Source organism: Triturus cristatus, chromosome 7, assembly GCF_964204655.1.
Source record: "Triturus cristatus chromosome 7, aTriCri1.1, whole genome shotgun sequence".
In the NCBI taxonomy this organism is placed as follows: Eukaryota; Metazoa; Chordata; class Amphibia; order Caudata; family Salamandridae; genus Triturus; species Triturus cristatus.
This window is the reverse complement of record NC_140590.1, coordinates 533,810,803-533,824,578: the sequence shown is the minus strand read 5'-3', so window position 1 is coordinate 533,824,578 and position 13,776 is coordinate 533,810,803. Positions and strand designations below refer to the sequence as shown.

Here is a 13,776-nt window from a genome sequence, read left to right as displayed (position 1 = left end):
TATGGTCATTTGGCCTAACTAAATTATTTTGATGATGCTGCTGCAGCTGAACTCACATCGCACACCTTGCACCCACCTACTGCTCATCATGCACTCAGACAACACTTGATATGCACTCACACGCCTAAAATAACCACTGCCCTTCCTTCACTCGCCCACTTCAAGATGCACACTACACCTCACACAAACTGCTCACCCTGCACACAGCTAGCTCACACTACACCAAAATCTACTTCTACTCATACACTGCTCAACCTGCACTATCAAACCTCAAACCCTAGTCGCACACCACTAACCCTGCATTCAGACACTTTTCACTCAACTCTCACCCTGCAGTCACACTGCTCACATACTTCAGTTCGCACTCGCATCACTACCCCCACTAATGCTTGATGCTCACCCAGCACACAGTCAACTCACCCTACACACTCGAACACCACTTACTCTGTGCTCACTATGCACAACAAGCACTGCTCACTCGGCACAAGCATAATGCACTAGCAGCGCACACCCTGCACCGACACCACTAGAGACCACTCACCCACCCCTCTCATCCAGCACCAACACTCTGCAAGCACACACATAATCCTGCATCTACACTCCTTACTTATGTCTCACAATCCACCCACACACACCACTAATACCGCCCATGTTGACCAATCAATCTGCACTCAACATTCCTCTCACCCTGCACAATTACATTGCTCACCCTGCACTGCGGCACATCTCATCTTGGACACTCAGCCTGCACTCACACTCTGCTCACACACAACTCATTCTACTCACACTGCACTCAGCCACCTCCTACCCAGCATTCACCCACCACACCATGCAACCTGCACACCAGTCATACTGCACCATCGCTCACCTGGCACAGTTCACATGAACACCACTCATTCTGCACACTGTTCATGCTGCACTCACACACCATCACCCAACTCTCCCTTTCCACTCACATCAACTAGTAACTTGGTCCAATAAGAAACACAGCTTAAACAAAGCACATCTGAATGAAACTGTGACAGTCTTGCATGATTTTAAAAGACAGCACATCCAAATCAATGAACCCCTCAATCCCAACTAACTGCAAGTTATCAACACTAAAATAATACACAAGGCATTCTAGCATTTACATATTCAGATCTTACTAAAATGAGTTTTAAGTCCGTAAACGAATTAGGGCAGCTTCAAATAATATTGAGTAGAGTTTCTTCATATAACCAGCATAATCTGCAAACACCAAAGCAGTCGCTAAAGACAGGGTGGGAACTTCAAAGTTCATATAACAATACGTAAAAACCTTAAACTTAAGTTTTAAACTAGCCTTTTGCAACTATGCCTGCTGTTTGCATAGTTGATAAGTACCTGGAACAAAAGAGGCGAACTAGCGCCCCCTAATTGGTCCCTGTTGTGCGAAATAGCACAAAGATTACATTTTACAAAATCTTTAAATGTTATATTCTGCCTGGAATAACATTTCAGGCTCAATTTAAAACAGGGATAATTCTGCGACTGTTAGAAGTCCACAGAATGGTCTTATGTCACTCACTGTCAGGTGGCATCTTCTTCCATACCATTGCATTTAATTAGGTTATTTATACATATGCCTGGGAAGGCCTAAAACAAAGCCAAACTTTAAAAACCAATTCAGATACTAGCAACGTTTTAATTATCTGAACTACAACCTATTTTAGCCCCATTACAATGCTGTGGGTAGGAAAAATATCAATGCAGATTAGGTGCATAATGCCAGATCCAGCCACTCCAGCACACCTTAGAAGGAATAGTACTACAATCCCAACACACCCATTTCAATCTAATCACTCATTGAAATGCAGAGCTACATCACCAACAGAAAGCTCATCTCTGGGCTTTAAGTACTACATTAAGATCCTTCAACCACGTTCAGACTACAGCAATTTAAGGCCCAGTCAATGGGTAGCAACACGCTTAAAAAATGGTAAAAGCAAATGGAAACCGTTGCTACAGTTGGGAGTCTCCACAATAGGCTACTCTTAGCCTACCTCGGCATCCACAGTCCTGCAAGCAGGCACTACTAGCTGCAAGATTTCATGTCACAAACACTACTATGTGCTCATGTCTCAGATAGGTACAATCTCCTCCAGCACAGTCCTGCTTAATTTCCTATCTGGGTAGCAACCCAACAGTTTTATGGTGACAAGGAAGGTGGAATAAGATAGGTCTCTACATACGTTGTGTACAAAAAAAATAAGTTGAATTCTCTAGAAGCGGTCATAAGTTTTCAACTCATAAAGGGCGCACGCTTATGTGTTACTGGATCAAAATAAGTCTGTTCATCTTCACTAAACGTAGTGACTGCTGCATTAGCTTCTCAGTGAAAGCATGACCAGGTGTACTAATAGATACTTTAATCGAGTAACTCAAGATACGTCTGTTCTCTCTCCCTCACCATTTCTACTCACACAAAGCCCCAACCAGGGTCAGTTTGTACTTCCTGCTCAGTCTCTTGCTTAAACTTCCCAATTACCATTCCATCATTTTACAGGCAAAGAGCACTGCCCATATATTAGTACTCCATGGCTAGGCAAGAACATCCACAGACACTAAACTGTGTAATTAGCCATCACACTTTTGATGAATAAATGTTTAGTTATTCTCTTGACTGAGGAAAGGTGATTGAAATGGCAGCGAAAGAAAAATGAAGGTTGAGCTACAAGAGCTCTTCAAAATAAATGAAACACTACACAGAATTAAAAATTCATAAAAACTTTGAACAAAACATTAGTATAAACTGTCAGGAAGACCAGTTGATGTCAAAGTTCAGCAAGGTACACTCAACCTTCTATCCATACATCAGAGTTCAGTAAATGGATTAATATGAAATGGGACAATAGTAACACCCATTGTTTACAGGACTTAAGAGAAAGCAAGCACATGGTGTGAAGTGCTACATAAGAGAAATGTTATGGTAAACAACACAAATTTAGTTACGGATGACCATTTAAAATGTTTTTTCCACTTCTACAGGTAGGTATGATAAATAAAGCCCTCTTCGCCACACTTCAATGAAGATGTATTTACTATATTTCAGCCACGGCTTGGCTGACGCCAGCTGTAACCTCCACTGGTCTCCACACAAATCACACACAAAACGTGAAGGGCAGGTGGTGGTGGAGAAAGGAAAATTGCTGCCAAACAAGAAACATCTCCGTTATAAAACTAAATCAGAATGCATGGTCAGCACACAACATTCGGGAACACTGGGTGACTGAAAGAATTACATGGGTTGCTGGAATATGCACTGTGTATACAGACAAAGCCTTATTCTTTCAATTATCAGAGGAGCTGCATGCACCATGTGCCCTGCACGTCAGCAAAAAAAGACTTCACATTGACTTTATACCTATTTTGTGGTACAACGAAAAAAAACAGTAATTCTATGCAGCAGAAACTCTGAAATGCAACAAAAGAAAAAAAAAAAAAGAGAAAAAAAACAAAATCATTAACAGCACTTTCTCCAGGCTGCTCAGACAAGCAGTATTCTTCTCAGTGCACTGCAAACCACATATTCCTATACTGCCTGAAAGGCAGGCCCCAGGTCAGACTTCTGTTAAAGTACTCTGAAACAGGTTATGCAACTACTCAAGCCATCTTGGCCATATTTTGATAGGAGTCCACAGACTATAGCAAATAAACACTAGTGCATCAAAGTCTGCAGGTTGTGCCATACAATAAAGAATCATAAGGGGAAAACGTGGTTTTAGAAGCATGTGTAAAGACATTTAAAGTTTACAAGGATTATCTTGATGACATCAAAGGCTTGAAATTACATTGTCTTCAGTTTAAGAAGTACTTGGTCGTTCTGCTAGTCTGTAAATGTAATCCGCTTTACCAGATACCAAGACGTATTTTATTAAGACTAAATGCCAACAAAAAGGGAGTACTGATCTTGATTTCAGCACATTCCAGGGCTGACTGGTATTTACCGCTGAAGTACAATACTGGTAGATGAGTACTAGCCTTAATTAAAATGAGACTCTCTACCACTGGGTAAAGTCAAGACAACCCTCCTTTCACATCAATTTCTCACAACAAGATTCCACTGTGGTGGACAACTAGCTAAAATACTATAGGGAGAAGAACTATTGCGAGTAAAGCACATTACCCAAAGGCATTATGGAGCAATATTGTTGGCAAATAAAACAAGCATTGGCATTGCCAATAGGTCTCACCATTGGGACCATATAAGTGTTTAGCCATGCAGCGCACTATCCTTGGTGATGTAGGATTAGAAGCTCAAGAAACAAGAAATGAACATAGAACAAAATCAAATCTATATAGTCGCTATCCAACCGGATAGTACAATTTAATAAGAATTATTAATTATTGTCAAAGGACGAAAGTAATGAACAGTGGGATACAGTCCTGTATCCAAAAATCACAGATACACAGAAGATGACAAATTAACAATTTTAAAAAAACAAAGCAAACAGGCGAAAAAGAAAGAGTTGCTTGTACTCCAATGTAAAAGATAAGACAAGCATGATCTGTAGCAACAACCGTTACACATAATCACAGGATTGTTTGTGTGCACTGTGTTTTAAAATGTCGACGACGTTTCGATCCCTATTAAAGAATCATTGGGATCATCATCAGGACAGTAATCCTGTTGGCCTGAACAATTAGACAACTTACTTATAATTAATTGGGGCAGTGTCAGCGGCAATGCATGCCCGGGTCGAAACAAAGAAAAAATGCTGCACTCGACAAACGCATTCTTTGAAACATTGGACAGTGCAAAAGTACCTATGTGCTTTGGAGAGGGCGGTGCGAAGGAAAGAAAAAATGCTGCCGCCGCCACCACCTCCGCCTCACCTCTAACTCCACAGTCCAGCAACCTCCAGTCCCTCCGTATTCATATCCGAGCAAGGGATCAAAGCTGGGGAACGGCAGTTGGATAAAACAATTTTAACGTGGGTCCAATGCATGAAGCTTAGGGTCATGATTTTAGACTTCAGCAATTGTCCGCTGACTGTTCCTCTGCAGTATGTGAGAGGAGGTGCGCCTCAGAAGTGGAACCGGCACAAACTAACCAAAACAAGAGAGGCTCTGAACATGAGCTGGGACAAAAGAAAGAGTAGTGCGCTGTAACTAACACAAATGGCTGTAGTGAACTGATCCATATAACGGGGCCAGTCTCCAGGGCGGCAAAAAAACAGCCAAAAGGCAGGACAAATGTAAGCTATTGACCAAAGAAACCAAAAAGGAATTTCGAAAGTCAGGCGAAGGAACGAATGAAATGTGTGGGCATGCTGAAAGCTCTTAGAGTAGATACAGCATTTCAAAAGACAGTGCATGCGCAGCCTAACAAGTGAAGTGAAGAAATAATACCTGTGAAAAACCTGAAACAATTTAATTGCAGGATCTGGTATAGGCACTTCAAGATGCATCTGCAGACAAACAAACTGATATAAGGTACGCTTTTGTGAACCTCATGTTCAAAGAGACATGGAAAGTATTTAAGGACTATGAATTGTCGCAAATTCAAAAGAGGTCAGTTGGGGGGGCGTGGACAACTGCTGAAGGGAATGGCCGCATGGTAGCCGAGCTCCGCCACGCCACTCCCGATAAATAAGACTTTCTACATCGTGCCCCGGCCTGTCATGTTAGTGGGTGAGCCTACCTGACCCGGACTTTGTGCCCAGATGCTGTACGAGGAGTGTCCTCGATCGGAGAAGCCCTTGCGGAGAAATCGCGCTCCGAGTGTTTTGGCAGTCTCTGCTGCCTGGGAGTGCCCTGCTGATCCTCCGAGGGTGGGCGCTAATCCACCTCGCGGCTGCGGCCTTGCTGGCGACTCTTTACCTGATTTAAGGGGACGACGTGGCACTTCCCGCATCTGTGGATCAGCTGCGACTGCGCAGCCCCCGCAGTGGATCTCCTTTGGTGCGGCTGGATTGCTTGAGGGTCGCGGGCACAGCCGCTTGCAACCGGAGATCTGCAGCCCGCATGCCTGGACACTGTGGGCACTGTGCTGATAGGGAACTGGATTTGTCTGCGGCTGGGCCGGCGCCGCACTCTGCCCTAGCCTAGAGAGGAGCGCAGACAGTTTATCGGCAGCTCTGGTGGCACCGAGGTGACTCGCTGATACCCTTGGAGGAGAGTCTTCATTTCTGCCGTGGATGTGACCTACCTGTGGTGGTGGGGGGGGGGGGGGGGGAGAGGGGGGGACCGACACCTGAGGTAGGGGGGCCATGCTGGGAGCTCTGTGCCTACCGAGCATGCTGTGGGTGTCCGCCCCCAAAACTAGCGCTTTCTTTCGAACGTCTGGACTGCCTGGGCGCGGACTATTTAACTCAGCAGCACAAATTGTATATCTTGAAGTCTTCACTCTTTAATTCATATGTAGGTTCCTTCGGTTGATATTCTATTGACTGTTTGTAAGCCCAAAGCCAACACGTGTTTGGTCGCTTCACGTTCAATTAACATGCGACTTTTTCAAGGCTAAGTAAAGAATAGACTACAGTCACTATCTCAGGACAGAATGGTACATAGTTATATACGTTCTACGACATTACACCCAAAATTATAGCAGTGACTGTGTACATAAGAACTTAAAGCTCATGGTATGTGAAAGCATCCATCGGTGTGCCACATACTGCCGATAATGGTACATTACATGCCGCCACCATATCAGTCAAAATTGACTGTGTATACTGTGAACATTAAATCCAACATATTCAATGGACTGATACAAGAGTTTTAAAGAGAGGTAGATTTCTGATATTTATAACCATTTGTCAAGGAAAATAATCAAAATAAGAACCGGTGCTTTATGTGTCCGTTAGCATTTTATTATGTGGCTATTCACCCGTAAATCTATTTCTTCTATTAAAACCAATAACTCCAAATGTGCCACCAGTGCACCGTGACCAACATTCATTGAACTAATATTATGCAGAATAGTACAGACCTTAATTTTCTATTAAGGGACCGCTGTAAGTAAATTAAGAAGAGAGAGGAGAACTTGTGAATAATTCTCAGCCCCCTAAGGTATTCGGTAAATTAAGATCCATTTGTTATCACCAAAGAATAATAAGGGTACCTACTTTCAGTGTGGTGTTAATTTCGACCCACACTGACCTCTGGCGTGGTTAATTGCGGGCGGGCAGAATAATAAGATTCTTTCAGAGGATCCAAAATCATGAGCCCAGTCTGTAAGACAACAATGGCCAAACTAAATTTAGGTTTATAATAAAAACTAACGAAATTTATAGAAAAATATAATTCTGTAAACATAAGCCGATATAGGTATCCTATGAGTTTAGTATGTGCGGCCCCGTCATCATTAAGGAAGTTAGTTAGGTTAAAAAAAACAAAAACGCTCTGGAACAGACGTGATTACAAAATAGAAAAAGTGCCGAGTAATGAACTGACATAGTAGTGACACAAGATTGGCCGGAAACGAATGGGCAGAAACAAGCCAGCGTCTGTCAATGAGTGGATGAAATAAATTCAAAGTGCTATGTAAAGTATCGTTTATCTAAGGCTATAGAAGTATTTATTACGAAAATTAAATGCCTGGTCATGAGCGGACATCGAGACCTTAAGATCAGTCATGCGGTCACGGCCGCTATGCCCAAGGAACTTCCTCTGCCCGAATCCTTTTCACTGGGGGACAGATTGTCCACAAAGGCCATCTCCCTCACCTATAAAAACTGCTAAATAATCGACCAGATCCTATGATGCGTCTGCGGCATGGGTGGGAGTCGGACCTGGGGAGCATTGATGACAAGGATTGGCGTGATGTACTGGCTTCTCCTAGGGAAGTGGCTATCCCAATGAGACTGCGCCTAGTCCAACTGAAAATCCTTCACTGTGTGTACTTTGATGCAAAGCTTCTGTTTAAGTTGGGTAGGAGGCCTGATCCCATATGCATTCGTAATTGTAACCAGACGGGCACCTTGTTCCATATCTTATGGGAATGTCCAATAGTGGGACGATACGGGGATAAGGTTTACAAAACAGATGGAGAGGGCGGGCGGCAAGACAGTGAGGGCCTGCCCCCAGCTGTGCCTCCTAAACGTATGAGAGGCCACGGATCTCACGCAGACCGAGCAAACATGGGCCTCATTGGGACGTGCCATCGCAAAACGCAACATTGCGCAGGGATGGGGGTGGGGACGGCCCCTGCTTGCGAGATTGGGCTATTGACATGGATAGGGCAATGATTGCCGAAAAGGATGTATTCAAGCATAGAGGGGGGCCCAAGAAATGGGACCACAAGTGGGGGAGGTGGAATAAATACAGGGGCGATATAGGTTTGTCTCCTTTAGTTGAACTGCAACTTGAAAGACGTCTATTGTTGGATGAACCTGGAAGTGATTCAACGATCTTGCCCTGAAGCATGTAACTACTGATGCGATAGCGAGATGCCACTTGGTATGTGCATTGTTTGTATTCCTCTATCCCTTAGTATCAGATGTTTACTGCACTGGCTTGACACTGCTTATCGAGTGATTCCTGTATTGCAATACGTGTTGTTTTGTTGTGGCCCAGACTATTGCTTCATTATTGCCTTGTACCTTATTTTTATTTCACTAATAATTTTTTTTTACAAAAAAAAAAAAAGTCCGTTGTAACCCTGTTCAAAAGTATAGAACTCCTGGGATTCAATGTAGAATCAATGTAGGCTATGGAAAAATAAAAGCGAAAGGGTGGAATACTAGCAAAGGTTAAAGCAACTAGTTAACACTGTAGTAGACACCCAAAAAGCAAACAGTATGCTTAGTCAGGGATTCCTCGCTCACTATGCCAAAAGATTCAATCTATACTTGGGGTCACTGGACTCGTGCAATTATGAAGTTGCTGTAATATCCTCATAATGAAAGATTTGTCACATGTACCACAACCTACCATCTGCTGAATATTAGTAAGTTTCAACAAAAATCACTTTAGTTCCAATATATCAAAAAGTTTAAAAATAAAAATATTGTGACGTGCAGTGGCAAGACTCTTTGCAAAGGTTGCTAATTTCTATATATCAACTGGTACCACTAAGTTAAATCTCTACAATGCAGTATCCATGTGTTAAAATAGCAATATAATCTTGAGTCCCATAGACTTGGGCTCCTCCTCGGCCAGAGCAGTAGGGGTGGTCTCTAAGGAGATAGACCTTGTTGGACAGCGCCTTTCCCTCAAGATTAGTTAACATTTTGCTGCTTCTGTTACCCTTCCGCAAGTCAGTCAGCCATCTAGGGGGCCCCCTGGCCTCAGGTTGTGTGCGATACGGAGGTCGACTTCGAGGGCCTGGATTGTCTGCTGGTGAGAGCAGACCAAAATAACTGAATGACTTCGCAAATGAGCAATGGGAGACCACCATCCAAAATGATAAGACAGGACGGACCCACATTTATATGTATTGTCTATTTGTTAATGTAATTTGTATTTCTTTGTTATTTTTGTGTATAGCACACATGCACTTGTCACATGGCTCGCTAAAGTCACATTTTCTATATTGTATGTTTTTCTATTTATGCATGCGACAGTCATACTAGATGTATTTACATAAATATACATATAAAAGCGAACTGAATATTGATTGAGGGGTGTCTTGATTCATGATCAGATGACTTACTGCGCACTGATGGCCAATAAGAAATGGCACGGCAATGTCTTCAATTCTAGAATTCATTTGTTCAATAAGTAATTGCTCTACCCAACAGAACACAGTACCACATGTCAAACATTGAAAAGGCAATGAGATGCATGTTTATCACCCTTACCCCCAGGGGTAAAAAGTCAAAGAGAAAATAATTCCGCCATAATCCACATTACTTTGTATACAGCGATGTGGAATTCCTGTAGCCCGACGCCCAGGACAGCAAGTTTTCATGTGTGTTTTGTCCTTGGGACAAGTAGGCCTAACCCTCTGCAGCACAAACCCTTTGGCTGCCAGTTTGCAGTGCCACATTGTTGATCAGGGAAGGTAACTGTCTGCAGTTAATGTAATATTTGTGTTCATATGTTAATGCTGTTCAAACTTGTATTTATGGTTCATTAATTGAAAGCCTTTATTATTAGGGTGAGCGCTCTAAGTAAATGTTGTAAGCTCTGACTGCACTACTGACAGTGGTTCCAGTATAAAAATGTGTACACACGTTTTCAAAGTATAGCAATATGAGGCTTTGTATAATGCTCCCAGAATGCTCCGATTTGATGCACATATTTGCAGAAGCTTGAAAGCAAGATGGATGATTCATGTGTATTTTGTCCTTGGGACAAGTAGGCCCAACCCCCTACTGTAAGTATGGTTCATTAATGCAGAGCCTTTATTATTAGGGTGAGCTCTGTAAGTAAATGCAAGCTCAGACTGCACTACTGACAGTGGTTAGAGTATAAAAATGTGCACACACGTTTGCAAAGTTTAACAATATGAGGCTATGTATACTGCTCCCAGAATGCTCTCCGATTAGATGCAAATATTTGTAGGAGCCTGAAAGCAAGATTGATGATTTTTGCCTTAAAACTAAAATGTTCACAAAAAAAAAAAAATATGTATAAACATTTCGCTAAACTACTGAAAGGTACCTTTTTGTTGCAGCATCATTTAGTAAAATGTATTGATGTATGCTAGCATTTCCCCCAAAAAATGTATCGTGGAAAATGAGTGTCACCAGTTTTAATAAGATTATGGGAAACAAAAATAAACAAGCATTGGTAAAACCAGTAGGTCAGCCTTCTGGTTTTGTCTATGCGTGATTTGTTTTGGATTGGTTTTTGTAAAACCTTAATAGTGTGGGAGCTGCCGGGCCCTCACCATTATAACAAACATTGGCAAAAGCAAAAACATTTTTGGTCTCAAAAAGCACACATTGCACAGCAGTTCTAGGCACTTAACAAAACGACTGACAATATGCTCCTTGTGAAAGAACAGAATGCGTTCACTCACAGTGAAGCTAGCCGATAGAGAGAGACAACATTTTAATAATTACAGAAGGTCATGGTTAAAGACAGACCTAATTGGGGGCCCAATTATTAAATAAAGTGCACCCATGTCCTTGGTTTAAGTGCAGATATATGACTTTCGTGAATTCACAAGACTTTACAGATGTAGGCCAAGAAACAGTACTCCTAGAAAATATTTAGGAACTGCATTTTAGAATGAGCAAATATGCAGGTGTAGATTTGCTCATGCGAAAATCTGAGTGTTTGCAAGTGCATTTTCCCTCCAGACACTTTTTTCCACCTTTCACTCAGATTCCCAAAGACTCTCCAGCGTGTTAAACAGATATAGTTCTACTCTAATTAACCCCCTACCCAGCAACCTTGACTTCGAGCTGCCCCCTTATCAAATACTTGACTATATTTGTTGCTCTCCCCCACATGCAGTCATGTACATGTTCCAGACTAGTCGCTTATGTTAGATCACATCAGGGTCTAACAGAACATCAGTGTTTTAATGTTGCACCTTACCACCTGTATTCTACTTTAGCATGCATTATTTTACATAAGGACTGTTCTCATAATCTTTTCTTGGCTCCTCCTTACAAGTGTCTTGTCTCACTCCACTGCCATGCAACTCCATCATACCTCACAAATATTGCAGCCGCCTCGTGCATTCCTAAAACATAACACTCAATTACCGCAATGACTTGCTCTCTTCATCCTATGTATTTTGCACATTTATCCCTTTTAAACACTGCGCCCCTGTTCCCCGATCTCCTTCCATGCGTTTCACCTGCCCCATTGTAATGCTTGCCAGAGAAGGCTTTTCATGTCTGATTGCGGTCTCATTTTGAACGCCCCCAATCCCAATTGCTCGTGCCTCGCCCATCTACCCAGCTCTCTACCGGCCTAATCTAGTTTCGATTAACCTTCTGCTTACTGTCATTCTAATTCCCATTTTCCTTGAAATACTGCTCTTTCAGCGATTAATACAAAACATACTTTCCAAGACACAATTACTCACGAACTCTCCAGCACTTTTTGATGTATGGCTCGTTCCTTTAGTGCTCCCCTCATGCATCTTCTAACCTTCTTTATCTATCCATTGTTTTTCAATGCACACTCCTCACCGCCCACCTAGCCTTTACCGTTTGCTTTCATCTATACCGCTAACCCATATCTCATTCACGAACTGCTTTTAGCGACCTTTTCCTACTCCTGCACACCATACGGCCTTTCGTCCTGTCAACAGAATCTCTGCTGCCAAGTTGCCACTCCCGCCTGTCCTTAGACACATCTTACCTTGCTCTCCTTGATCGCCTGCCTGTTGCCCTCGGGGTACCACTGCACCCGAACGTAGCCCCTGCGCAGAGGCTGCGCAGGACCCTCTTCGGAGGCAGAGCTGCCGACCTCATCCTCCTCGTCTTCGTCCGAATCTTCTCCGTGAATGAGCCGCACCAGCCCAAAGCGCAAGGCACCGCGAACACGGCCAGACACCAGGTCATGAGAGAAGAACATACGTTGCAGCGTGGGCTCTGCCGTCGGCAGAGAGCCAGATGACGGCGGCGGAGAGCCTGGTGACGGGGACGAAGAGCCACCGGGGGGCACAGTAGGTATATCAGAGGGGAGCTGGTCCGGGCCTGCCGCGAACTCGTCCCCGTCCGCCATCTTGGTCCTGAGGAGAACAGAGGGAGCTGTCTGAGTCAGAGCGCCGGTTACCAAGGGAGGGGCGCGTCACGCAGCTGGCGCACTGACGTAACGCCCTACAACGCCGTTGTTAGGAGTCAAAGGATGCTTGTTGCTAGGGGTGGAAAAATGGAAGAAGGACAACAATGGGGAAGATTGTAGCAATCAAAGAAAGACTACAAAGTCTAATGTTTATTTCTCTTTTTAGCCACCTTTCATAACTAGAAGCACGGCAGTTTGATACACAATGAAGAAAAAAAATGTGAATGCACGAATGATTGAAGACTGTTGGCTCGAAAGGGGCGATTGTTTGAATGTGGTATGATGTATCTACTCGCAGGCGGGCAACTAGAGCCAAATTTTGCGGGGGGCTGAAAAAGATTTGGGGGGCTAAGTCTTCCAGCCATAGGCAGAGTGGCTGTAAAAAGGGGTGAAAACACAACAAAAGCCTCATTAACGAGTAAATGGTCTTTTAAAGACCTGTGAAGTATTCTGGTCCGGCTGCAATTAGACGGACGCCAGCCCGCGAGGCTGTCTCAACCGGGCTGACACACATGACTTGCTGCTGATTTTTGGAATCTAGAACACTTTACGTGTTCCGGATTCCGACAGTGACAGTTTGGCCCAGGCTCGTATGAATGCATGTCATGCTATTCTCTGAATAATAAATCATCAAATTATCTTACCTCTCTTGTGGTGACATCTCGTTATTACATTGGCGACGATTGGAAAACCAAGGAAGTGAGCCTGGAGTCCTGCAATCAACAGATCAAGATACTGTCATCTGCGAACGGTCTGCCTCTAACGACACGACAGCCGAAGTTTACGAACTGCCTCTGACGCTATTAACGCGTTCCTGAAAATCAGATCTCTGCAAAGCATCCAGTGAGGTTGTTAAAGATTTTCAACTAATTTCTTCATCGGCACGGTCTTCTATTATGCGCATGCGCAAACGTGAAGCATCACGTCATCACGTTGTCAGCCATACTTTTGGCAATCGGCACGCAACGTGAGTGTTGCGTTCTACATGTAACGCGATCTGGACAATGAGTTTTACAGTGCTATATATATATGGCAGTTGCGCATCGCTGATGCGCACAGCAATTATTTAAAAGTAGTTAGTCGTGGGCAGAGTCAATCAACGCGCTAGCTTGCAACTATATA

At 43.4% G+C, this 13,776-nt stretch overlaps 1 protein-coding gene across 1 annotated transcript in view; it reads right to left on the bottom strand.

Moving 5' to 3' along the window:
- Positions 1 to 12,643, bottom strand: part of UBE2O (ubiquitin conjugating enzyme E2 O) — a 563,443-nt gene extending 550,800 nt beyond the window's left edge. The window contains exon 1 of the mRNA XM_085616919.1: positions 12,229 to 12,643. Within this exon, the coding sequence (XP_085473045.1) occupies positions 12,229 to 12,594 (366 nt within the window). The 5' untranslated portion in view covers positions 12,595 to 12,643. The remainder of the gene's footprint in view (positions 1 to 12,228) is intronic.
- Between the last annotated feature and the right edge of the window lie 1,133 nt (positions 12,644 to 13,776).